The sequence below is a fragment of the Pelodiscus sinensis genome, unplaced genomic scaffold (assembly GCF_049634645.1).
Source record: "Pelodiscus sinensis isolate JC-2024 unplaced genomic scaffold, ASM4963464v1 ctg72, whole genome shotgun sequence".
Classification (NCBI taxonomy): domain Eukaryota; kingdom Metazoa; phylum Chordata; order Testudines; family Trionychidae; genus Pelodiscus; species Pelodiscus sinensis.
In genome coordinates, this window is record NW_027465834.1 from 304,356 (window position 1) to 331,226 (window position 26,871).

The window sequence follows — 26,871 nt, forward strand, 5'->3', positions numbered from 1 at the left end:
CCCCACCCAGAGCCTGAGCCCCACCCATCTGGCACCAGTGGGCAGGGCTCATCTCCCCAAGCCACATTGCCTCAGTGCATCTCCTGGCACTGCCGGAGGAAATGATGCAACGGGTGGAGAGGAACCACTTGTCAGGACACTGCCTATTCAGCTTCCTTCAGGGCCAAAGCTCCCTCTGGCTCGCTCAGGCCCCGACGCAAGCAGCACTTCCAGCCAGCAGCATGTGCTGAGAGGCAAGAGGCGTGATGCAGTGCTCCTGGGTGCTCACAGCTCAGCACAACATGTGCAAGGGCAAGGCAGGGACTGGATGGAGGTCAAGAGGGTGTAGTGGAGGTTGGTTGGGGTGACACTGGGGAGGTGAGGAAGGAGGAAGATACAGGGGTGGGAGAGGGAACAACAGCATCTGACTGCACAGCACTCTGTAGCATCCTGCCCACAACCACTGCTCAGTCTGTCTAGGCAGGGGGTCGAGGCGTGGCCCACGAGACGCTTTGTTACCGTTGCTCACACCTGGGGGAATGGAGATTTCCGACCAGTGTTATTAAAGTGACACGCATGTAAAGCCAGGGAGGCGCATGCTGAATGCACACCGCACTGACTGTGAGAGCGGTGCGCTCCCTCTGCAGCCAATCACAGTGCTGCTAGGGTTCAGCCAGTGCCCCTGCACATTCCAGGTGCACAAGTGCAGTTAGCAAAACTGCCCTATCCCGGGAGACCATCTTGGTTGGGGATCTGGTAGCCACTGACATGGAGGAGGCCACACGTGCGGCCAACTCGCTAGCCTTGCCTGTCCATCACTGCTCTCGGCTCTCCAGCTGCACTCTCTACTACGTTCTCGGTGTCCGTCTGGCCCGCACTCCTCTAGAGCTGCTGCACGCCCCCAGCTCCCAGGAACGCCCCGTACATGGACAGGATAACCGAGTCCTCACCCCTGGGAACCTCCCATGTGGAGACTAGGGATGTTAGATATCATGCATTGTAGTAATCGTGTACCTGAAACGATTTTTAGGGGTCACACAGTTACTACAATGCTCCCCCACTGGGGGTGGGGCCAGCAGCCAATGCTCTCGCGGTTCCTGACCCCAGTCCAGGAGCTCCCTGACATGCCAGGTTCCTGCTTCTGCATCAAAGGCAGCAGTGTGGGGTGGCAGGCAGAGCCAGTCTGTGAGGACAGCCCGTTTAAAAATTGGCTCCCTACACAGACCAGCTCCCTGTTGCTGCCCTGTGCTACTGCCTGTGTTTCAGAGGCAGCAGCGTGGGGCAGCAGCAGACCCTGTCCACAGGGAGCCTAAGCTCCCCACAGACCGAGGCTGCTCTGGCCTTCCACCTCCCCCCTACACTGTGGCGGGGCAGAAAGTGGGCTCCTCCCGAGCACCAACTCCTGCCTGCCCCCATGGAGCCAGCATGCATGGACAGCTGGCTTAGAAGCCGGCTCCTCGTGTATATGAGCTCTCACCTGCTCCCCCTCTGATAGGCAACAGCATGGGGGTGCAGGGGGAGAACAGTCATCTCTGTGGAAGCCAACACACATGAGGAGAAAGACAGCTTCCTGCATGTACCAGCCACCATCTGCCCCCCCACCCCCACCCCGAGGCAGCAAGGGAGTGAGTGTGTGTAGTTGTTTGGATTAAACGATAAATCCAGGCTTATTGGTTAATCATTCAAATGACTAAACACTAACATCCCTAGTCACAGGTCGCAGCGCCATGCCCCCTGCAGCACTGACACCTCTGCACCCCCATGCTCTGGGCTCCACACAAACCTCCCAGCACTGAACTGGCAGAGCAAAGACTCTCCCCCACAGCCAGAAAACATGCAAGACCAACCCAGCAGCTAGAGTGCAACATGCACTGGGCAGTGAGGCAAACAAACCCAAACCAGCCCCAGATCTTACACTGAGCAATCCCAATGGCACAGACCTCACCGCAGCCACACCTGCAGAAGCTGGGAAAGCCTCAGCAAATACGAATACGACCCAGGGATCATAAACCAGGGCGGCGCAAAGCATCGGCCAGTCTGGCAGAGCAGTGACTGTCCAGCCGAGATGAGAGAGAAAGACAAAACACCCCGATTCGATGTCCCACAGCCATGGAACAAAGGAAAGTTAGACGCCAGCTAGCAGGAAACCTACGCAATATCGTACTAGAGTGAGGAACTGCTGGACCCTGGGGATGGAAAGAGATGGCCCCACACTAGGGAACCTCCTGCTCTGGAGCAAGGATGGCCAGAAACAACAAATGGACCCAAGGGATCAAAGCCCAGACCTAGGCAAATTGAACCCCCTCCTGTGACGGAGAGGGGAGGGGCTGCTTCTTGCATGTTGCACTAGCCAGTAGTGACAACTTAGTCTTACTGAACCAAAGTTTGCGACTGTCCCTGAGAGCCATGAGCACAGCCCTCAAGGTATCACAGCCCCTGGCCTTGCACTAAGATGTGGCTGAATTTATTCCTCCGGTAGAACAGGGTGTGACCGATGCTGGAGACACACCACCACACTTGTCTCTCCCACTCGCGGGTGCTAACTGGTTTCTCAGGGGATTCAGGCAAGCTCTGCACTAAGGGGCCTTAGAGGCATGTGTGAAACAGGATGTGGCAGGAACACAGCTCTGACTAGAGCACACTCCCAGCCAACAGGCCAGCATCACAGACTAGAGCTACCATAAACCAGCTCAGCACTGCAATATCCACGCAACCGTTTCAGGCCCATTCCCATGTGCCTCTCCTCCCCCCAGCACCTTATTGCACATTTGGCTGTGCCACAGATCTTGGCAGACTCACTGCCCAGGTTGAGGTCTGAGGTCCTGGCTGTACCAGTCACATGCCATCACTTTCCCCTGCGTGCTAGAGCTGTAACTGCCTGGCTGACACTAATCCCTTTGTGTGTGCAAGGGCTGTGGGGCCCAGTGAGGAGAAATGGGGGCTGCAGGAGATGGCTCAGGAGTTGGATGGGCGAGGTGAGCACAAGAGGCGAGGAGTGTGTACACGATGGGAAGAAGGGACCGTGTGCGATGCAAGATGTTAGTCAACACGACGATCACAGTCAATTGTGACTTTAAGAACTATATGTCTGTGCATATAAGGAGGGGACTTAAGTGAGTGAAAGGGACCACAGGATCTATACTTGATAGGGGCCCATGGTGGGCGAGCAGAAGGGGGCAGAAGCTCTATACGTGGTGGAGGCCCACGGGAAATAAGCAAAAGGAGCACAAGATCCATGTAGGGGGGGCATAGGGGACGAGCGAAAGGGAGCACAAGATCCGTGTAGGGGGGGCATAGGGGACGAGCGAAAGGGGGCACAAGATCCATGTAGGGGAGGCATAGGGGATGAGCGAAAGGGGGCACAAGATACATGTAGGGGAGGCATAGGGGACGAGCGAAAGGGGGCACAAGATCCATGTAGGGGAGGCATAGGGGACGAGCGAAAGGGGGCACAAGATCCATGTAGGGGAGGCATAGGGGATGAGCGAAAGGGGGCACAAGATACATGTAGGGGGGGCATAGGGGACGAGCGAAAGGGGGCACAAGATCCATGTACGGGAGGCATAGGGGATGAGCGAAAGGGGGCACAAGATCCATGTAGGGGGGGCATAGGGGATGAGCGAAAGGGGGCACAAGATCCATGTAGGGGGGGCATAGGGGACGAGCGAAAGGGGGCACAAGATCCATGTAGGGGGGGCATAGGGGATGAGCGAAAAGGGGCACAAGATCCATGTAGGGGAGGCATAGGGGACGAGCGAAAGGGGGCACAAGATCCATGTAGGGAGGCATAGGGGAAGAGCGAAAGGGGGCACAAGATACATGTACGGGAGGCATAGGGGATGAGCGAAAGGGGGCACAAGATCCATGTAGGGGAGGCATAGGGGACGAGAGAAAGGGGGCACAAGATCCATGTAGGGGGGCATAGGGGACGAGCGAAAGGGGGCACAGATCCATGTAGGGAGGCATAGGGGACGAGCGAAAGGGGGCACAGATCCATGTAGGGAGGCATAGGGGATGAGCGAAAGGGGGTATAAGATCCATGTAGGGGAGGCATAGGGGATGAGCGAAAGGGGGCATAAGATCCATGTAGGGGGGGCATAGGGGATGAGCGAAAGGGGGTATAAGATCCATGTAGGGGAGGCATAGGGGATGAGCGAAAGGGGGTATAAGATCCATGTAGGGGAGGCATAGGGGACGAGCGAAAGGGGGCATAAGATCCATGTAGGGAGGCATAGGGGACGAGCGAAAGGGGGCACAGATCCATGTAGGGAGGCATAGGGGATGAGCGAAAGGGGGTATAAGATCCATGTAGGGGAGGCATAGGGGACGAGCGAAAGGGGGCATAAGATCCATGTAGGGAGGCATAGGGGACGAGCGAAAGGGGGCACAGATCCATGTAGGGGGGCATAGAGGACGAGCCAAAGGGGGCACAAGATCCATGTAGGGGGGCATAGGGGATGAGCGAAAGGGGGTATAAGATCCATGTAGGGGAGGCATAGGGGATGAGCGAAAGGGGGTATAAGATCCATGTAGGGGAGGCATAGGGGATGAGCGAAAGGGGGCATAAGATCCATGTAGGGGGGGCATAGGGGACGAGCGAAAGGGGGCATAAGATCCATGTAGGGGGGGCATAGGGGACGAGCGAAAGGGGGCATAAGATCCATGTAGGGAGGCATAGGGGACGAGTGAAAGGGGGCACAAGATCCATGTAGGGAGGCATAGGGGATGAGCGAAAGGGGGTATAAGATCCATGTAGGGGAGGCATAGGGGACGAGCGAAAGGGGGCATAAGATCCATGTAGGGAGGCATAGGGGACGAGCGAAAGGGGGCACAGATCCATGTAGGGGGGCATAGAGGACGAGCCAAAGGGGGCACAAGATCCATGTAGGGGGGCATAGGGGATGAGCGAAAGGGGGTATAAGATCCATGTAGGGGAGGCATAGGGGATGAGCGAAAGGGGGTATAAGATCCATGTAGGGGAGGCATAGGGGATGAGCGAAAGGGGGCATAAGATCCATGTAGGGGGGGCATAGGGGACGAGCGAAAGGGGGCATAAGATCCATGTACGGGAGGCATAGGGGACGAGCGAAAGGGGGCACAAGATCCATGTAGGGGAGGCATAGGGGACGAGCGAAAGGGGGCATAAGATACATGTACGGGAGGCATAGGGGACGAGCGAAAGGGGGCACAAGATCCATGTAGGGGAGGCATAGGGGATGAGCGAAAGGGGGCACAAGATCCATGTAGGGGAGGCATAGGGGACGAGCGAAAGGGGGCACAAGATCCATGTAGGGGAGGCATAGGGGACGAGCGAAAGGGGGCACAAGATCCATGTAGGGGGGGCTAGGGGACGAGCGAAAGGGGGCACAAGATCCATGTAGGGGGGCATAGGGGACGAGCGAAAGGGGGCACAAGATACATGTAGGGGAGGCATAGGGGATGAGCGAAAGGGGGCATAAGATCCATGTACGGGAGGCATAGGGGACGAGCGAAAGGGGGCACAAGATCCATGTAGGGGGGCATAGGGGATGAGCGAAAGGGGGCACAAGATCCATGTAGGGGGGCATAGGGGATGAGCGAAAGGGGGCACAAGATCCATGTAGGGGGGCATAGGGGACGAGCGAAAGGGGGCACAAGATCCATGTAGGGGGGCATAGGGGACGAGCAAAAGGGGGCTCAAGATCCATGTAGGGGGGCATAGGGGACGAGCGAAAGGGGGCACAAGATCCATGTAGGGGAGGCATAGGGGATGAGCGAAAGGGGGCACAAGATACATGTACGGGAGGCATAGGGGATGAGCGAAAGGGGGCACAAGATACATGTAGGGGAGGCATAAGGGATGAGCGAAGGGGGCATAAGATCCATGTACGGGAGGCATAGGGGACGAGCGAAAGGAGGCACAAGACCTACGTGGGGAGGCATAGGGGACGAGCGAAAGGCGGCACAAGACCTACGTGGGGAAGCATAGGGGACGAGCAAAAGGCGGCACAAGGCCTACGTGGGGAGGCATAGGGGACAAGCGAAAGGCGGCACAAGGCCTACGTGGGGAGGCATAGGGGACGAGCGAAAGGCGGCACAAGATCCATGTACGGGAGGCATAGGGGACGAGCGAAAGGGGGCACAAGATCCATGTAGGGGAGGCATAGGGGACGAGCGAAAGGGGGCACAAGATCCATGTACGGGAGGCATAGGGGACGAGCGAAAGGGGGCACAAGATCCATGTAGGGGAGGCATAGGGGATGAGCGAAAGGGGGCACAAGATACATGTAGGGGGGCATAGGGGATGAGCGAAAAGGGGCACAAGATCCATGTAGGGGAGGCATAGGGGACGAGCGAAAGGGGGCACAAGATCCATGTAGGGGGGGCATAGGGGAAGAGCGAAAGGGGGCACAAGATCCATGTAGGGGGGCATAGGGGACGAGCGAAAGGGGGCACAGATCCATGTAGGGAGGCATAGGGGACGAGCGAAAGGGGGCACAGATCCATGTAGGGAGGCATAGGGTATGAGCGAAAGGGGGTATAAGATCCATGTAGGGGAGGCATAGGGGATGAGCGAAAGAGGGCATAAGATCCATGTAGGGGGGGCATAGGGGACGAGCGAAAGGGGGCATAAGATCCATGTAGGGGGGGCATAGGGGACGAGCGAAAGGGGGCATAAGATCCATGTAGGGGGGGCATAGGGGACGAGCGAAAGGGGGCATAAGATACATGTACGGGAGGCATAGGGGACGAGCGAAAGGGGGCACAAGATCCATGTAGGGGAGGCATAGGGGACGAGCGAAAGGGGGCATAAGATACATGTACGGGAGGCATAGGGGATGAGCGAAAGGCGGCACAAGATCCATGTAGGGGAGGCATAGGGGACGAGCGAAAGGGGGCACAAGATCCATGTAGGGGGGCATAGGGGACGAGCGAAAGGGGGCACAAGATCCATGTAGGGGGGCATAGGGGACGAGCGAAAGGGGGCACAAGATCCATGTAGGGGGGCATAGGGGATGAGCGAAAGGGGGCACAAGATACATGTAGGGGAGGCATAGGGGACGAGCGAAAGGGGGCATAAGATCCATGTACGGGAGGCATAGGGGACGAGCGAAAGGGGGCACAAGATCCATGTAGGGGGGGCATAGGGGATGAGCGAAAGGGGGCACAAGATCCATGTAGGGGGGCATAGGGGATGAGCGAAAGGGGGCACAAGATCCATGTAGGGGGGCATAGGGGATGAGCGAAAGGGGGCACAAGATCCATGTAGGGGGGCATAGGGGACGAGCAAAAGGGGGCACAAGATCCATGTAGGGGGGCATAGGGGACGAGCAAAAGGGGGCACAAGATCCATGTAGGGGAGGCATAGGGGATGAGCGAAAGGGGGCACAAGATACATGTAGGGGAGGCATAGGGGATGAGCGAAAGGCGGCACAAGACCTACGTGGGGAGGCATAGGGGACGAGCGAAAGGCGGCACAAGACCTACGTGGGGAGGCATAGGGGACGAGCGAAAGGAGGCACAAGACCTACATGGGGAGGCATAGGGGACGAGCGAAAGGAGGCACAAGACCTACGTGGGGAGGCATAGGGGATGAGCGAAAGGCGGCACAAGACCTACGTGGGGAGGCATAGGGGACGAGCGAAAGGCGGCACAAGACCTACGTGGGGAGGCATAGGGGACGAGCGAAAGGCGACACAAGGCCTACGTTGGGAGGCATAGGGGACGAGCGAAAGGAGGCACAAGACCTACATGGGGAGGCATAGGGGACGAGCGAAAGGCGGCACAAGACCTACATGGGGAGGCATAGGGGACGAGCGAAAGGAGGCACAAGACCTACGTGGGGAGGCATAGGGGACGAGCGAAAGGAGGCACAAGACCTACGTGGGGAGGCATAGGGGACGAGCGAAAGGCGGCACAAGGCCTACGTTGGGAGGCATAGGGGACGAGCGAAAGGAGGCACAAGACCTACGTGGGGAGGCATAGGGGACGAGCGAAAGGCGGCACAAGACCTACGTGGGGAGGCATAGGGGACGAGCGAAAGGAGGCACAAGACCTACGTGGGGAGGCATAGGGGACGAGCGAAAGGCGGCACGAGACCTACGTGGGGAGGCATAGGGGACGAGCGAAAGGAGGCACAAGACCTACGTGGGGAGGCATAGGGGACGAGCGAAAGGAGGCACAAGACCTACGTGGGGAGGCATAGGGGACGAGCGAAAGGCGGCACAAGACCTACGTGGGGAGGCATAGGGGACGAGCGAAAGGAGGCACAAGACCTACGTGGGGAGGCATAGGGGACGAGCGAAAGGCGGCACAAGGCCTACGTGGGGAGGCATAGGGGACGAGCGAAAGGCGGCACAAGACCTACGTGGGGAGGCATAGGGGACGAGCGAAAGGCGGCACAAGACCTACGTGGGGAGGCATAGGGGACGAGCGAAAGGCGGCACAAGACCTACGTGGGGAGGCATAGGGGACGAGCGAAAGGCGGCACAAGACCTACATGGGGAGGCATAGGGGACGAGCGAAAGGCGGCACAAGACCTACGTGGGGAGGCATAGGGGACGAGCGAAAGGCGGCACAAGACCTACGTGGGGAGGCATAGGGGACGAGCGAAAGGCGGCACAAGACCTACGTGGGGAGGCATAGGGGACGAGCGAAAGGCGGCACAAGACCTACGTGGGGAGGCATAGGGGACGAGCGAAAGGCGGCACAAGACCTACGTGGGGAGGCATAGGGGACGAGCGAAAGGCGGCACAAGACCTACGTGGGGAGGCATAGGGGACGAACGAAAGGAGGCACAAGACCTACGTGGGGAGGCATAGGGGACGAGCGAAAGGCGGCACAAGGCCTACGTGGGGAGGCATAGGGGACGAGCGAAAGGAGGCACAAGACCTACGTGGGGAGGCATAGGGGACGAGCGAAAGGCGGCACAAGGCCTACGTGGGGAGGCATAGGGGACGAGCGAAAGGAGGCACAAGACCTACGTGGGGAGGCATAGGGGACGAGCGAAAGGCGGCACAAGACCTACGTGGGGAGGCATAGGGGACGAGCGAAAGGCGGCACAAGGCCTACGTGGGGAGGCATAGGGGACGAGCGAAAGGCGGCACAAGGCCTACGTGGGGAGGCATAGGGGACGAGCGAAAGGCGGCACAAGACCTACGTGGGGAGGGCTGGTGAGTGGAAAGGGGTGGCTGGTCTGTGAACTCGGATGTTTGTTTAATTGCAGATGGGACAGAGTGCCTGTGGGGCGCTGTTGCCGTGGGGGCACCGGAGCAGGCGGGTCCAGCTGGGAGATGTGCTGGGTTCACCAGGGTCAATGCAGCTGCCAGCCTTCTCTGCAGTGCGGTGCCATTCATGGGCCACGTCCTCTCTTGTCAAGATGAAGCTGGGAGACACAGAGCCGTCTGGTGGGAGCCCCTGGGGCTCAGCTGCGCCTGCGAGGGATGCCCTGGCTAGTGCACTGGGCCCGGCAGGTGCTGAGTCAGGAAGCGGATCCAGGCTTTGGGCTGGGGGCAGGAGCTAATCCACTGTCGGGGCAGGGGCATTCCTCCGCGCAGAGTAGATGTGAATGGCTCACGGGGAGATGCAGGGAGCCACTTTGGAGCGAGTGCAGGGCGAGAGACCAGTGGACGGCTGGTCCGCACCCTCTCCAGTGGCCTAGAAGACAATGGCCCCATGACACAAACAGGACAGCCCTCTTGGGAGAGCTGGCAGGGAGACACCAGCACCCTGCACCCTGACCCCTCTCCTAGTTAGCAGCTGTGCTGGCCAGGGGAACCAGGGGCAGTCTGAGAGCTACTCACCTTTCTTTTTGGGGTGAGAAGAGTCCTCTGAGCCGTGCTCGTCGTCACTCCAGCCCAGCGCAGCCAGCAGCAGGAGAGAGAACCCCAGCCTGGTGCGGCTCATCCTCCAACAAGTGCTGGCTCAGAGGTGGCCCCACTTCCCTGCAGAGCCTGCCTCCGGCTGCCAGAGGAGCAGCGAGCTGTGCTGTGCTGGGCAGCCGGCGCGGAGCTGTGTCTACGTGAGAGGCAGAGAGGGAGGGCAGGCGAGGGAGGGGGCAGTGAGTCACACGCCTTTCTTACCTTTTATAGAGGCTGCAGGCAAAGTCTGCAAGGCAGGTGAAGGGTGAAATACAGGCTGCACGGGGAGGCTGCCTGAAGTTCATTGCCGTTCCTTCTGGGGGTCTGGGGTGGGACAAGAGAGTACAGACACCGAGCCTGCACTTGGACTAGAGCCATGGGACACTCCAGAGATTGAACAGAGCTTGCATTTCCGCCACCCTACCAGCCAGGCAGCTCAAACACCCCTCGACCACAGCTCCTGTCCCCAAACAACGGGGCTGGCACCGACCCTCTGTGAGCCCCACAACCACAGCTCCTGTCCCCTAACAACGGGTCTGGGACCGACCCTCTGTGAGCCCCACAACCACAGCTCCTATCCCCTAACAACGGGGCTGGAACTGACCCTCTGTGAGCCCCACAACCACAGCTCCTGTTCCTTAACAACGGGGCTGGGACCGACCCTCTGTGAGCCGCACAACCACAGCTCCTGTTCCCTAACAACGGGTCTGGGACCGACCCTCTGTGAGCCCCACAACCACAGCTCCTATCCCCTAACAACGGGGCTGGGACCGACCCTCTGTGAGCCCCACAACCACAGCTCCTATCCCCTAACAACGGGGCTGGAACTGACCCTCTGTGAGCCCCACAACCACAGCTCCTGTCCCCTAACAACGGGGCTGGGACCGACCCTCTGTGAGCCCCACAACCACAGCTCCTGTCCCCAAACAACGGGGCTGGGACCGACCCTCTGTGAGCCCCACAACCACAGCTCCTGTCCCCTAACAACGGGGTGGGAACCGACCCTCTGTGAGCCCCACAACCACAGCTCCTGTTCCCTAACAACGGGGCTGGAACCGACCCTCTGTGAGCCCCACAACCACAGCTCCTGTCCCCAAACAACGGGGCTGGCACCGACCCTCTGTGAGCCCCACAACCACAGCTCCTGTTCCCTATCAACGGGGCTGGGACCGACCCTCTGTGAGCCCCACAACCACAGCTCCTGTTCCCTAACAACGGGGCTGGCACCGACACTCTGAGAGTCCCACAACCACAGCTCCTGTCCCTTAACAACGGGGCTGGAACTGACCCTCTGTGAGCCCCACAACCACAGCTCCTGTCCCCAAACAACGGGGCTGGGACCGACCCTCTGTGAGCCCCACAACCACAGCTCCTGTTCCCTATCAACGGGGCTGGGACCGACCCTCTGTGAGCCCCACAACCACAGCTCCTGTTCCCTAACAACGGGGCTGGCACCGACCCTCTGTGAGCCCCACAACCACAGCTCCTGTTCCCTATCAACGGGGCTGGGACCGACCCTCTGTGAGCCCCACAACCACAGCTCCTGTTCCCTATCAACGGGGCTGGGACCGACCCTCTGTGAGCCCCACAACCACAGCTCCTGTTCCCTAACAACGGGGCTGGCACCGACACTCAGAGTCCCACAACCACAGCTCCTGTCCCTTAACAACGGGGCTGGAACTGACCCTCTGTGAGCCCCACAACCACAGCTCCTGTTCCCTAACAACGGGGCTGGGACCGACCCTCTGTGAGTCCCACAACCACAGCTCCTGTCCCCTAACATCGGGGCTGGGACCGACCCTCTGTGACCCCACAACCACAGCTCCTGTTCCCTAACAACGGGGCTGAGACTCACCTGCTGTGAGTCCCACAACCACAGCTCCTGTCCCCTAACAACGGGGCTGGAACTGACCCTCTGTGAGCCCCACAACCACAGCTCCTGTTCCCTAACAGCGGGGCTGGCACCGACCCTCTGTGAGTCCCACAACCACAGCTCCTGTCCCCAAACAACGGGGCTGGAACCGACCCTCTGTGAGCCCCACAACCACAGCTCCTGTCCCCTAACAACGGGGCTGGCACCGACCCTCTGTGAGCCCCACAACCACAGCTCCTGTCCCCTAAGAACGGGGCTGGCACCGACCCTCTGTGAGCCCCACAACCACAGCTCCTGTCCCCTAACAACGGGGCTGGGACTGACCTGCTGTGAGCCCCACAACCACAGCTCCTGTCCCCAAACAACGGGGCTGAGACCGACCCTCTGTGAGCCCCACAACCACAGCTCCTGTCCCCTAACAACGGGGCTGGAACTGACCCTCTGTGAGCCCCACAACCACAGCTCCTGTTCCCTAACAGCGGGGCTGGCACCGACCCTCTGTGAGCCCCACAACCCAAGCTCCAGTCCCCAAACAACGGGGCTGGAACCGACCCTCTGTGAGCCCCACAACCACAGCTCCTGTCCCCTAACAACGGGGCTGGCACCGACCCTCTGTGAGCCCCACAACCACAGCTCCTGTCCCCTAACAACGGGGCTGGGACTGACCTGCTGTGAGCCCCACAACCACAGCTCCTGTCCCCAAACAACGGGGCTGAGACCGACCCTCTGTGAGCCCCACAACCACAGCTCCTGTCCCCTAACAACGGGGCTGGCACCGACCCTCTGTGAGCCCCACAACCACAGCCCCTGTCCCCTAACAACGGGGCTGGCACCGACCCTCTGTGAGCCCACAACCACAGCTCCTGTCCCCTAACAACGGGGCTGGCACCGACCCTCTGTGAGCCCCACAACCACAGCTCCTGTCCCCTAACAACGGGGCTGGGACTGACCTGCTGTGAGCCCCACAACCACAGCTCCTGTCCCCAAACAACGGGGCTGAGACCGACCCTCTGTGAGCCCCACAACCACAGCTCCTGTCCCCTAACAACGGGGCTGGCACCGACCCTCTGTGAGCCCCACAACCACAGCCCCTGTCCCCTAACAACGGGGCTGGCACCGACACTCAGAGTCCCACAACCACAGCTCCTGTCCCTTAACAACGGGGCTGGAACTGACCCTCTGTGAGCCCCACAACCACAGCTCCTGTTCCCTAACAACGGGGCTGGGACCGACCCTCTGTGAGTCCCACAACCACAGCTCCTGTCCCCTAACATCGGGGCTGGGACCGACCCTCTGTGACCCCACAACCACAGCTCCTGTCCCCAAACAACAGGGCTGAGACCAACCCTCTGTGAGCCCCACAACCACAGCTCCTGTCCCCTAACAACGGGGCTGGCACCGACCCTCTGTGAGCCCCACAACCACAGCTCCTGTCCCCAAACAACGGGGCTGGGACCGACCTTCTGTGACCCCACAACCACAGCTCCTGTCCCCTAACATCGGGGCTGGGACCGACCCTCTGTGACCCCACAACCACAGCTCCTGTTCCCTAACAACGGGGCTGAGACCGACCCTCTGTGAGCCCCACAACCACAGCTCCTGTCCCCTAACAACGGGGCTGGCACCGACCCTCTGTGAGCCCCACAACCACAGCCCCTGTCCCCTAACAACGGGGCTGGCACCGACCCTCTGTGAGCCCCACAACCACAGCTCCTGTCCCCTAACAACGGGGCTGGGACTGACCTGCTGTGAGTCCCACAACCACAGCTCCTGTCCCCTAACAACGGGGCTGGAACTGACCCTCTGTGAGCCCCACAACCACAGCTCCTGTTCCCTAACAGCGGGGCTGGCACCGACCCTCTGTGAGCCCCACAACCCCAGCTCCTGTCCCCAAACAACGGGGCTGGAACCGACCCTCTGTGAGCCCCACAACCACAGCTCCTGTCCCCTAACAACGGGGCTGGCACCGACCCTCTGTGAGCCCCACAACCACAGCTCCTGTCCCCTAACAACGGGGTTGGGACTGACCTGCTGTGAGCCCCACAACCACAGCTCCTGTCCCCAAACAACGGGGCTGAGACCGACCCTCTGTGAGCCCCACAACCACAGCCCCTGTCCCCTAACAACGGGGCTGGCACCGACCCTCTGTGAGCCCACAACCACAGCTCCTGTCCCCTAACAATGGGGCTGGAACTGACCCTCTGTGAGTCCCACAACCACAGCTCCTCTCCCCAAACAACGGGGCTGGAACCGACCCTCTGTGAGCCCCACAACCACAGCTCCTGTCCCCAAACAACGGGGCTGGAACCGACCCTCTGTGAGCCCCACAACCACAGCTCCTGTCCCCTAACAACGGGGCTGGGACTGACCTGCTGTGAGTCCCACAACCACAGCTCCTGTCCCCAAACAACAGGGCTGAGACCAACCCTCTGTGAGCCCCACAACCACAGCTCCTGTCCCCTAACAATGGGGCTGGCACCGACCCTCTGTGAGCCCCACAACCACAGCTCCTGTCCCCAAACAACGGGGCTGGGACCGACCCTCTGTGAGCCCCACAACCACAACTCCTGTCCCCAAACAACGGGGCTGAGACCGACCTTCTGTGACCCCACAACCACAGCTCCTGTCCCCTAACAACGGGGCTGGGACCGACCCTCTGTGAGCCCCACAACCACAGCTCCTGTCCCCAAACAACGGGGCTGGAATCGACCCTCTGTGAGCCCCACAACCACAGCTCCTGTCTCCAAACAACGGGGCTGGAACCGACCCTCTGTGAGCCCCACAACCACAGCTCCTGTCCCCTAACAACGGGGCTGGGACTGACCTGCTGTGAGCCCCACAACCACAGCTCCTGTCCCCTAACAATGGGGCTGGGACTTACTCTCTGTGAGCCCCACAACCACAGCTCCTCTCTCATAGCAAGAATGTGAGAATGAACCCTTTCCCCCATTAGTAGGGTTGCCAACTTAATTGTGGAAACTCAAAGATTTGCCCCGTCTCACTCCTTCCCGAGGCCATGCTCCTGTCCCACCCCTTCTTTGGGGCCCCGCTCAAACTCATTCTATCCCTTCTGCTTCTGTCGCTCACTTGCTCCACCCTTCAGCCACTTTGACCAGGCTGGAGCAGGGATTGGGGTGCAGGAGGGGTTGGACTCTGGGAGGACGTTTGGGTATGGAAGGGGTTCAGGGTGCGGACTCTGGGAGGAAGTTTAAGTGCAGGAAAAGTGCAGGGTTGGCTCTGGGAAGGGGTTTGGGTGCAGAGGGAGGGGAGTTTGGGTGCAGAAGTGGGAGGGGTCAAGATCTGGGAGAGAGTTTGGGTGTGGGGTGCAGGATCTAGGCTGTAGGAGGGGGTTGGCACATATTCCAGATGGTGCAGCTCCTGAAGGTACATCATTGTGCCAGCGGCTTCTCCTGGACAGGGGGCCATGGAATCTCCATGTGCCACTGCCTGCAGGCACTACCCCTGCAGCTCCCATTGGCTGTAGTTCCTGGACAATGGGAGCAGTAGAGTCAGCACTCTGGAAGAGGGAACATGCATTGACTCCCTGTTCCCACCCACGGGCTGCAGGGACAGTGCTGGCTACTTCATGGTGCGGCACAGAGTGAAAGCAGGTAAAGGAGTCTGCTTTTGCTCTGCTGGACTAATAGCACCCAAAGCCTCCCAATTTGGCTGAAGGTGCCTCTAGGAAACAGGGCATGATTCCAGAAGACTCCCAGCAAAAGCGGGAGGGTCAGCAACTCTACCTGTGAGCCCCATAACTGCAGCTCCTTTCCCCTTGCAATGGGGCCTGGGATTGACCCCCCTGTGGCCCCTATATCCACAGCACCTCTCCCATAGCAATGGGACCAGCTGTTTGACCCTCCCATGAGATCTGTAACCACAGATCCTCTCCCCTAGCAACAGGGCACTGTGACTCCTACAAGTACAGCTCCCCTTTCCCTGGCACTCTCACAGCAGTGCGGTCTGGGGCCAGATTCCTCATGAGCTCCAGAAACACAGAATCTGTGACCATAGGCGTGCACACGGGGTGTGTCGGGTGTGCCCAGGCACACCCTAATGTCTCAGGCCAGCTAGCCTCAGCCATTTTTGCGCCCTGTGCCCAACCTGGCCTGGCAGCACCGCGTGGCCCAGCAGCATGGCGTGGTGCCCCTGAGGCGGCCCTGAGGCACCCAGGAATGCCCCCACCCAGCACAGCAGCACGGCGCGGTGCCCTTGAGGCACCCCACCCAGCACGGCAGCACCGCACAGCACCCCCTGAGGTGGCTGGGGGTACCCCCACCCGGCCCGGCAGCATGGCGCAGCACCCCTGAGGTGCCCCGGGCTAGGGCCCAGCCGGCCTGTAGCTTGGGCCGGCTCCGACTCCAGCCTCACAAATAGGAAGGCAGAAGCCAAAGGTAAGGTAAGGGAGGGGATGGCAGGGGTGGGAGCGGAAGGGGCTTGTGCTGAGGGGAGAGGGCAGGTCAGGAGAAGAAAGGGGAAGACACTAAGGGGCAGGGGGTGCAGGAGAGACAAATGCCAGGGTGGCCAAGTGCAGACAATGAGGAAAAGGGCAGGAGGGGAGGTGTCAGTGGGAGGGAGGACAGGGTGATGCTGCGAGAGGAGAGGGTAAAGGCATTGGGAGTTAGAGGGGGAAGGGAGAGGTACTGGGAGAAGGCTATAAAGAAGGGGTGGGCATGAGGAAGGCGGGGATGGAGCAGGGCATGTGTGAGGGCACAGGCATGAGGGGAATGGGGGCAGAGGGTGGTGAGGGGGTGGGCACCAGGGAAAAAGGGGGCAGGGGCAGTGAGGGAAGGGGGAGGCACCAGGAGGGTGCAGGTGCCAGGGGATTCTGAGGGTGAAGCAGAAGCGCAGACACCTGCAGGGGAGGGACCAGCACCAGAGGAAAGAGGCAGGGCAGGTGTGTAGAGGGAGGTGTTAGAAGAGGGGATGAGGAGGGGTAGCTCACATGATCAGAGTGGGGCTACTGGAGGAGTGGGCACAGGGGGAAGAGAAAGGCTGGTGGAGGAGGGCAGGTCTCAGGAAGGCTGAGGGCAGTGAGAAGGGCAGGAGTCAGGACAGCAGAGGAGGATGAGGGGTTGGGGGGCAACAGGGACCAGGGGAGCTGATGGAGCAAGGGGAGGAGGCATGGCAGCAGAGGGAAAAGGTAAAGGTTTATGAGATATTTATTCATAACTTGGGTGCCACAGTGGCACATCCAAACAAGCCACATGAACTCAGGACTGGTGCACAACACAAAATTCATTCTGCTCATGGGAGGAAACTGAGGGAACACTTCCCCCAGCCTCTCTACCCCCAAGTTAATATCACGCACATTGGGGTAATGCAATAGCAGGATAGTTGCATGAGGGGGGTTTGGTGGGGGCCAAATTAATCCCTGTTGGTAGGAGGATGGTGGGAAAAGTCCTTGCGGGGGGTCACATGACACTTTTTACTTCTGGTTATGTGCCCTTCTTGCCCCCAGAGTGTTACCTCCAGAGGTGTGGCCAATGGGAGTCAGAGGGTGTGGCCAATGGGGGTCACGGGCATGGTTAACAGGAGTCAAGGGTGTGGCTAATGGTGGTGAAAGTACATTTTAAAAATATTCTTTGGGTGCACACCCTAATGAAATGTGCTGCGCACGCCTATGTCTGTGACTCATCCACATAATTGAAACTACAACCCCTCCTCTTCCTGCGACAGAGAGCTCAGAAGCCCCCATCCCAAACACGTGTTCCCTTTGATTGGAGAGGACTGAGGCAGATACTGCCCAGCAAAGTTAAGTACAAATACAAAGGAGTTTGTCGACCGAGAACAAACGGAATCCTAGCCATGCTCATGGTCTATAACTAGAATGCCATGGTAGACCTGTCATTAATAATACAGAAAAGGCAGAAGTGTTTGGTAAATATTTCTGCTCTGTATTTGGGAAATAAACAGATGATGTGCTCATATCTTATTATATGATGATGAAATACATTCCATTCCAATAGCAACCCAGAAGGATGTCAAATAGCAGCTACTAATGTTAAATATTTTTGAATCAGCAGATCCAGATAACTTGCATCCAAGAGAATTAAAGGAGCTGGCTGAGGACCTCACTGACCATCAATATTGATTTGTATTAAATTTTAGAACATTGGAAAGGGGGACTACACAATAATGAGGAGGTTAGTTAAACAGAAATTAAAAGGGACAGTGCCAAGAGTAAAACATTTCCATGCAGCTTGCAGGGATTTCAAAGACTCCATAATAGAGGCTCAAGTTAAATGTATACCCAGAGCCAGGTTTACAGTGGTGCTGGTGGCATCATGGAGTAGGGACCATCCACAGAATGGGACTCATTCTGCTCTGCTTTCACTGGTCCCTGAGTTCCTACCAGCCTGCAGGACCCCTCCCCCTCTGCCGGCCATCACTTACTCCTCTTGGCCTGTCCACCAGTCAGCTGAAGGCTCCTGTCCAACTCCTGGTCCTCCCCCCGGCTGCTCTCTGCCTCCTGGCTGCACCCAGGGCACCTCTGGCTCTGGGCTGTCCCTGCTCCCCACCCACTGTGGGGACCCACTTGTCTCCCTGGAGATGGGACTGGTGCAGAAGCCTGGTCTGTCTTGGCCAGTTGGGGCAGTGGGAGAGGGAGCTTGTCTGGGTCCCTTCAGGCAAGTGGGTCCTGAAGGAGCACGGCCGGGGAAGGCCCTGACCTGGCTGATTGCATCACTCCTGAGCTGCTGGAGTAACTCTGCCCTGAGACCAGCCCTGACTGTGCTGGTGGCTCAGCCTGGAAGACAGCTGAAGATGTGATAGAGATTCTCAAACCTGGGCCATTTTTGTAGGTGACAAATATGGGGAACTGTCCCAGATTGAGGTGTCATTAGAGGAAGCTCTGGAACAAATTGATAAACTGACTGTAACCCTAAGCCACCTGAAATTGCACCACTCCTAACTGTGGCATGTAACTTATCATTTCAATCAGATTCTGTATCAAATGCCTGGAGGATAGTTAATGTGATGCTAAATTTAATGTTTCTGCTCTGTATTTGGGAAATAAACAGATGATGTGCTCATATCTTATTATATGATGATGAAATACATTCCATTCCAATAGCAACCCAGAAGGATGTCAAATAGCAGCTACTAATGTTAAATATTTTTGAATCAGCAGATCCAGATAACTTGCATCCAAGAGAATTAAAGGAGCTGGCTGAGGACCTCACTGACCATCAATATTGATTTGTATTAAATTTTAGAACATTGGAAAGGGGGACTACACAATAATGAGGAGGTTAGTTAAACAGAAATTAAAAGGGACAGTGCCAAGAGTGAAACATTTCCAAAGATGATCCTGGCAATTACAGGCCAGTAAGTCTAACTTCAGTACCGGGCAAATTAGCTGAAACTATAAAAAAAGAACAGAATTGTCAGACACATGGATTAACACGATTTGTTGAAGAGTCAAAATGGTTTTTGTAAAAGGGAAATCATGCCTGAGCAATCGATTAGGACTCTTTTGAGGAGGTCAGCCAGCATGTGGACAAGGGGGAATCCTGTGGATATAGTGTACTTATATTTCCAGAAAGCCTTTCGCCAAAGCTTCTTAAGCAAAATAAGTTATCACGGGCTAAGAGGGAAGGTCCTCTCATGGACTATTAACTGGTTAAAAGGAAGGAAAGAAACGGTAGGAATAAATGGTCAGTTTTCAGAAAGGAGAATGTCAAATAGCGGTGCCTCTTGGGGTCTGTACTAGGACCAGTGTTGTTCAACATAATCATAAAAAATTTGGAAAAAGGGTTAATTAGCGAGATGGCAAAATATTCAGAAGATACAAAACTACTGACTAGATGGTGCTGCATCCTACAGTGAGGGAGGGGACTGGACTCGATGGCCTCTTGAGGTCCCTTCCAGTTCTACTCTCCTAGGATTCTATGATACTGAAGTATCAGGGGGTAGCCGTGTTAGTCTGAATCTGCAAAAGTGGCGAGGAGTCCTGTGGCACCTTATAGACTAACTGAAGTGTAGGAGCATAAGCTTTCGTGGGCAAAGACCCACTTCATCAGATGCATGTAGTGGACATTTCCAGAGGCAGGTATAAATATGCAGGCCAGAATCAAGCTGGAGATGAAGAGGTTGATTCAATCAAGGAGGAGGAGGCCCACTTCTAGTAGCTGATCAGTATGGCTAATTCACTGGTTCATTCTCCTGCACATCTACTAACGTAATATATGCCATCATGTGCCAACAATGCCCCACTGCTATATACATCGGCCAAACTGGAGAGTCCCTACGTAAAAGAATCAATGGACACAAATCAGATATTAGGAATGGCAACATACAAAAACCTGTAGGGGAACACTTAAATCTCCCTGGACACACAATTGCAGATCTAAAAGTAGCCATCCTGCAGCAAAAACACTTCAGGACCAGACTTCAAAGGGAAACTACTGAGCTACAGTTCATCTTTAAGTTTGACACAATCAACTCAGGATTAAACAAAGACTGTGAATGGCTTGCTAACTACAAAAGCAGCTTCTGCTCTCTTGGAATTCACACCTCCAGATCAGCTACTAGAAGTGGGCCTCATCCTCCCTGATTGGATCCATCTCGTCATCTCCAGCTTGATTCTGGCCTGCATATTTATACCTGTCTCTGGAAATGTCCACTACATGCATCTGACGAAGTGGGTCTTTGCCCACGAAAGCTTATGCTCCAACACTTCGGTTAGTCTATAAGGTGCCACAGGACTCCTTGCCACTTATGATACTGAAGACAGTGAACTCCAAAGCAAACCGTGAAGAACTACAAAGGGATCACAAAAACTGAGTGACAAAAGGGTAGATGAAATTCAATGTTGATCAATGCAAAGTAAAACAATCTCAATTATACATATAACATGATTGGGTCTACATTAGTTGTTACCACTCAACAAACTGATCTTGGAGTCATTGTCGATAGTTCTCTGAAAACATCCACTCAATAAGAACATAAGAACGGCCGTACTGGTTCAGACCAAAGGTCCATCTAGCCCAGTATCCTGTCTACCGACAGTGGCCAGCACCAGGTGCCCCAGAGAGGGTGGACCGAAGTCAAGTGATTTGTCTCCTGCCATCCCTCTCCAGCCTCTGACAAACAGAGGCCAAGGACACCATTTTATCCCCTGGCTAATAGCCTTTTATGGACCTAACCTCCATGAAATTATCTAGCTTCTCTTTAAACTCTGTTATAGTCCTAGCCTTCACAGCCTCCTCTGGCAAGGAGTTCCACAGGTTGACTACACGCTGTGTGAAGAAGAACTTTCTTTTATTAGTTTTAAACCTGCTCCCCATTAATTTCATTTGGTGTCCTCTAGTTCTTCTATTTAGGGAACTAATAAATAACTTTTCTTTATCAGCCCTCTCCACATCACTCGTGATTTTATATACCTCTATCATATCCCCCCTCAGTCTCCTCTTTTCTAAACTGAAAAGTCCGAGTCGCTTTAACCTCTCCTCATATGGCACCCGTTCCAAACCCCTAATCACTTTAGTTGCCCTTTTCTGAACCCTTTCCAAGGCCAAAATATCTTTTTTGAGGTGAGGAGACCACATCTGTACACAGTATTCAAGATGTGGGCATACCATAGTTTTGTACAGGGGCAGTAAGATATTCCAGGTCTTATTTTGTATCCCTTTCTTAATAATTCCTAGCATCCTATTTGCCTTTTTGACTGCTGCTGCACACTGCGTGGAAGTTTTCAGAGAACTGTCCACGATAACTCCAAGATCTCTTTCCTGATTTGTCGTAGCCAAATTAGCCCCCATCATACTGTACGTATAGTTGGGGTTATTTTTCCCAATGTGCATTACTTTATACTTATCCACATTAAATTTCATTTGCCATTTTGTTGCCCAATCACTCAGTTTGGTGAGATCTTCTTGGAGTCCCTCACAGTCTGCTTCTGTCTTGACTATCCTAGACAGTTTTGTATCATCTGCAAACTTTACTATCTCACTGCTTACCCCTTTCTCCAGATCACTTATGAATAAGTTGAAAAGGATTGGTCCCAGGACTGACCCTTGGGGGACACCACTAGTTACCCCTCTCCAATCTGAAAATTTACCATTTATTCCTACCCTTTGTTTCCTGTCTTTTAACCAGTTCTCAATCCAAGAAAGGACCTTCCCTCTTATCCCATGGCCATGTAATTTACACAAGAGCCTTTGGTGAGGGAACTTGTCAAAGGCTTTCTGAAAATCCAAGTATACTATATCTACTGGATCCCCCTTGTCCGTATGTTTGTTAACGCCTTCAAAGAACTCTAACAGATTAGTAAAACAGGATTTCCCTTTACAGAAGCCATGTTGACTTTTGTCCAACAAATTATGTTCTTCTACATGTTTCACAATTTTATTCTTTACTATTGTTTCTACTAATTTGCCCGGTACTGAAGTTAGTCTGTAATTGCCAGGATCGCCTCTAGAGCCCTTTTTAAATATTGGTGTCACGTTGGCTACCTTCCAGTCATTAGGTACGGAAGCCGATTTAAAGGATAGGTAACAAACCACAGATAATAGCTCAGCAATTTCCCATTTGAGTTCTTTTAGAACCCTTGGATGAATGCCATCCGGTCCCAGAGATTTGTTAACATTAAGTTTTTCTACTTGTTCCAAAACCTCCTCTAATGACACTTCAATCCGGGACAGTTCCTCAGATTCATCACCCAGAAAGGACGGTGCAGATTCAGGAATCTCCCCAACGTCCTCAGCCGTGAAGACTGAAGCAAAGAAATCATTTAGTTTCTCTGCAATGGCTTTATCGTCCTTGATTGCTCCTTTTATAGCTCGATCATCTAGGGGACCCACAGGTTTTTTTAGCAGGCTTCCTGCTTCTAATGTACTTAAAAAACATTTTGTTATTTCTTTTTGAGTTTTTGGCTAGCTGTTCAAAAAATCTTTTTTCGCTTTTCTTATTACATTTTTACACTTGATTTGACAGTGTTTACGTTCTTTTCTATTTATCTCACTAGGATTGGACTTCCACTTCTTAAAAGATACCTTTTTGTCCCTCACTGCTTCTTTTACATGGTGGTTAAGCCACTGTGACTCTTTTTTAGGTCTCTTGCTATGTTTTTTAATTTGGGGTATACATTTCAGTTGGGCCTCTGTTATGGTGTCTTTAAAAAGTTTCCATGCAGCTTTCAGGGATTTGGCTCTAGTCACTGTGCCTTTTAATTTCTGTTTAACTAACCTCCTCATTTTTGTGTAATTCCCCTTTTTGAAATTAAATGCCAGGGTGCTGGACTGCTGAGGTGTTCTTCCCACCACAGGAATGTTGAATGTTATTATATTATGGTCACTATTCCCAAGCAGTCCTGTAACGGTTATATCCTGGACCTGATCCTGCACTCCACTCAGGACTAAATCGAGAATTGCCTCTCCCCTTGTGGTTTCCTGCACCAGCTGCTCCAAGAAGCATTCCCGGCTTCCGGCGGCCAGTTCTCCCCTCCTCTCCCAATCTCCCCTAGGCAGCCCCACTGTACCCAACCCCTGCTCCCCCCACCAGCTCTACCTCCCACCAACTGATTCCTTCTTCTGATCCTTCTGATCTTCCCCGGCCAGCCCCATTGCACCCCCCGCCAGCGCTGCTTCTGGTGGCCAGTTCTCCCCTCCTCCTGAGCTCCCCCAGCCAGCCCCACTCCTACTGGCTGCCCCCCCTCCCCTGGCCAGCCCCGCTTCACCCTCCCCTCTTCCTCCACCAACCAGATCTGCTTCCTATCGGCCACCCACTCCTCCCCCCGATCTCCCCTGGCCAGTCCCCGACCCCCTACCAGCTCTGCTTCTTGGCCCCCGTCTTACTCCTGGCCAGCCCACTCCCCTCCCCCCCATGAAGCGTGGCCAGCATTGTTTTCTTAGACTACCTGGTAACCCTATAATGTATCCAAAAAAAAATTGGTTTTGCATTTTAATTTAATCGCATGATACGCTCTTTTAGTTTTAAAGTATGAATTGCTGCATTATGCAATAAGCAACACATTGCACATATAAAAAACAAACTAAATAGTACAATGTCCCATACTTAAGTTTGTATTTTTTAAGTAAAGTTTAGTTAAGACAAATAATGTCCTATATGATTGAGTAGTCAATAAATGTTCGCCTTAAAAAAAAATTCCCTGGGTACATACCCTCATGAACTGTGCTGCGCACGCCTATGCCCATAATAAAATAGTAACTATATTTCATCTATGTAAACCTATGGTACACCCACATCTTGAATACTGTATGCAGCTGTGATTGCTCAATTTCAAAAAAGATATATTGGAACTGGAAAAGATGCAGAAAAGGGAAACAAAATGGTTAGGGGCTGGAACAACTTTCATATTAGAAGAAATTAATAAAACTGGGACTTTTTAGTTTAGAGAAGAGATGACTGTGATAGAGGTCTATAAAATCATGACTGGTGTGGAGAAAGTAAATAAGGAAGTGTTATTTAGTCCTCATAACAGAAAAACTAGGGGTAACCAAATGAAATTAATAGGCAGCAAGTTTAAAACAAAGAGAAGTTCAGCCTGTGGAACTCTTTGGTATTGTGAAGGCCTGGATAGTAACAGGATACTAACAAGACCTAGATACATTAAAAAAGATCTAGTTCATCATCGAATTGTACAATACGAGAACTGGTAAGGACCTGCACTCCTGGCAGGACCAAGCACCATCTCCCTGAACAGTCACTTCTGGCTAGCGGAATGGCTGGAATGTCTAGAAAGGGTACCCCACCCCCACTCACCAGAGGCACTTCCAGGCAGACAAAGGTGCCAACCTACCAAAGACCCTGTGCCAATCCAGTGTCTAGGAACCACTGTCCTGGGCACTGCTGATAGGGTTGCCAGATGGCTGAAACAAAAATACTGAACACCGCCCCCTGCCCCAGTGCTGGGAATGGGGGGGCAATGGGGCCAACGGGGAGCAGGGCTGGTCGTGGGGGGGAGGGGTTGGGCAGAACAGGGCTGGCCGCGGGATATCGGGGGAGGGGGGGATTGGCCGGAAGGGGGTGGGGCTGGCTGGGAGAAAGGGGGGGAAGCACAGCTGGGGGGGATCGGGGGCCACAAGGGTGGCTGGGAGGAAAGGGGAGCAGGAAGCAAAGCTGGCAGGGCGGGTGCAGCGGCGCTGGCCAGGAGGAAGGGGAGGCTGGGAGGAAAGGGGAGCGGGAAGCAAAGCTGGCAGGGTGGGTGCAGCGGCGCTGGCCAGGAGGAAGGGGAGGCTGGGAGGAAAGGGGAGCGGGAAGCAAAGCTGGCAGGGCGGGTGCAGCAGCGCTGGCCAGGAGGAAGGGGGGGCTGGGAGGAAGGGGGGCGGGAAGCAGAGCTGGCGGGGGCAGGGAGAGATGCAGCGGCGCTGGCCAGGGGAGATCAGGAAGAGTAATGGGCCGGTGGGAAGCAGAGCTTCGGAGGGTGCAGGGGGCTGGCCAGGGAACATCAGGAGGGGAAGGGGGGATGAGCAAATTGGCCAGCGGGGAGCGGGACTGACCTGGGCACTTGCTGCCTGTCCCGTGCAGGCTCCCGGCGACGCACGAGCGAGGAGGATGCTTCCCCTCCTCCTCACACTCAACTGACTGTGGGCTCCCAGCAGCAATCGTGGCCCCGCCTCCCAGCTGGGACTCCCAGACGCTCCCCCTGCCCACACCAGGCTTCCCTCCGGTGCACAGCTGGAATAAACAGAAAACACTGCACATTGCACGTGTCCAGTATTTTCTGGTTTTTTTTTTAACTGGACAGAGCACTCAAATACCAGACTGTCCGGTACAATACTGGACACCTGGCAACCCTATGTGCTGAAGCCAGCAGCAGCCAAATGAGGGGGCATTCTAGGACCAGAACCCAACCTGCAGATTTCACTCCCATTGGAAATTTGTCTATTTGTCTATCAGGGGATTCTACAAGCACCCACCTCGCCTGAGCTCAGATTTGTCTGCCCCCACGAATAGCGTGTGAGGCCTCTCTCTGCTGAGGCTGTAGGATGATGGGGGGTGGGGAATCCTGGGCCCTTAGCCAGCTAGTCATGCCTCTCCCTGCACTGACTGCAGCACTGCAGGCTGCCGGGGGGCATGGGGCAGCCTATGTGCTTTTTGGAAATGCAAACCAGCTTTCCAGTGCACATAACTGCTGCCAAGATGCCCTGGTGATGGGCACTCTCTAATTGCTTGCAGTAGTAATACTATTCTCAGCAAAAGTAAAATACTAGAGAGCTGATACTGATATTACAACACCGGCTTGACCAACCTGTGGTGCTGCTGCCTCTGTTGAGTTCAGGCCCCTGAGCAGCTGAGGTGCAGTGCCCATTAGCCACAGTCCTTTAGCCTCATCAGTCTCTGCCCTCTCACGTCTCCTCCCTGCAAGACCCTGGCCCCCATCTCTACTTGCATATCCCCCCCGTCGCTAGCTCTTGTGGCTTTTACAAGTGAAGTGATGGGGCCAGCCGGGGCAGATTAGTGGCCAGATTCCCCAGAAAAAAAGAGCACTCTCACCCACCTGCCAGGTACTTACCGGGGAGTGGGGTCGGGGCACGGGTGCTTGTCCCGCTCCACCCTGCCTGGGGCTTACCAGGGAGCGGGGTCAGGGCACGGGCTGCTCACTGTGGAGTGGGACAAGCACCCCTAGAACACTCCCAACCTCCACTCTCCTTCTGGGAGCAAGGCACCGTGAGACCACTTGCTGCTGCCAAGCTGCGGCTGTGAATACACATACAAGGGGAGGCGCAGATTGCGTATTGGATGCATGCTGCTTCCTGAGGATGTGGATCAGGTACAGCATCACATTTTGTATTTGCACAAGGCTCTAAGTCCATGAACAAAGCATCCTGGACCACAGTGTCTGGCTGCTAGCAAATAATGCAGAATGCACCTCCCCGCAGGGAGAATCAGTAGTGCTGAAATTCAGGTTTTAAGGCTTGGTATTTGCTTCCTGCAATGCTCAGTATGCCAAACTCTCCGATTCAGTCCCACAAATCAGAGAGAACTGAACATGGCACTTTTACTTGCCCCTCCCCCAAAAAGCGAACCCCCGCCTCCCCACCATTTTTTAAACTGTGCATACAACTGTGGGCAGCTAAACAGAGACCAATGTGGTGTCATTTGCATAAAGCTGCAACCACATTAGGGAGATCCTGTAAATAGCAGGAAATGTCTCCTTCAGTTCTTCTGTGTTACTCAAATGAAAGGTGGCAACGGGGCAGGGAGGCTGATGTC

The 26,871-nt window shown here is 55.3% G+C and overlaps 1 protein-coding gene across 5 annotated transcripts in view; it reads right to left on the reverse strand.

Annotated features, from left to right (window-relative positions):
- Nucleotides 1–10,208, reverse strand: part of CA9 (carbonic anhydrase 9) — a 55,796-nt gene extending 45,588 nt beyond the window's left edge. Inside the window, exon 1 of one of the 5 annotated variants that reach the window (XM_075914753.1) lies at nucleotides 9,762–10,208. In XM_075914753.1, the coding sequence (XP_075770868.1) occupies nucleotides 9,762–9,864 (103 nt within the window). In that variant the 5' untranslated portion in view covers nucleotides 9,865–10,208. The remainder of the gene's footprint in view (nucleotides 1–9,761) is intronic. The other 4 variants (XM_075914747.1, XM_075914751.1, XM_075914749.1 and 1 more) reach the window with 4 other exon arrangements.
- Between the last annotated feature and the right edge of the window lie 16,663 nt (nucleotides 10,209–26,871).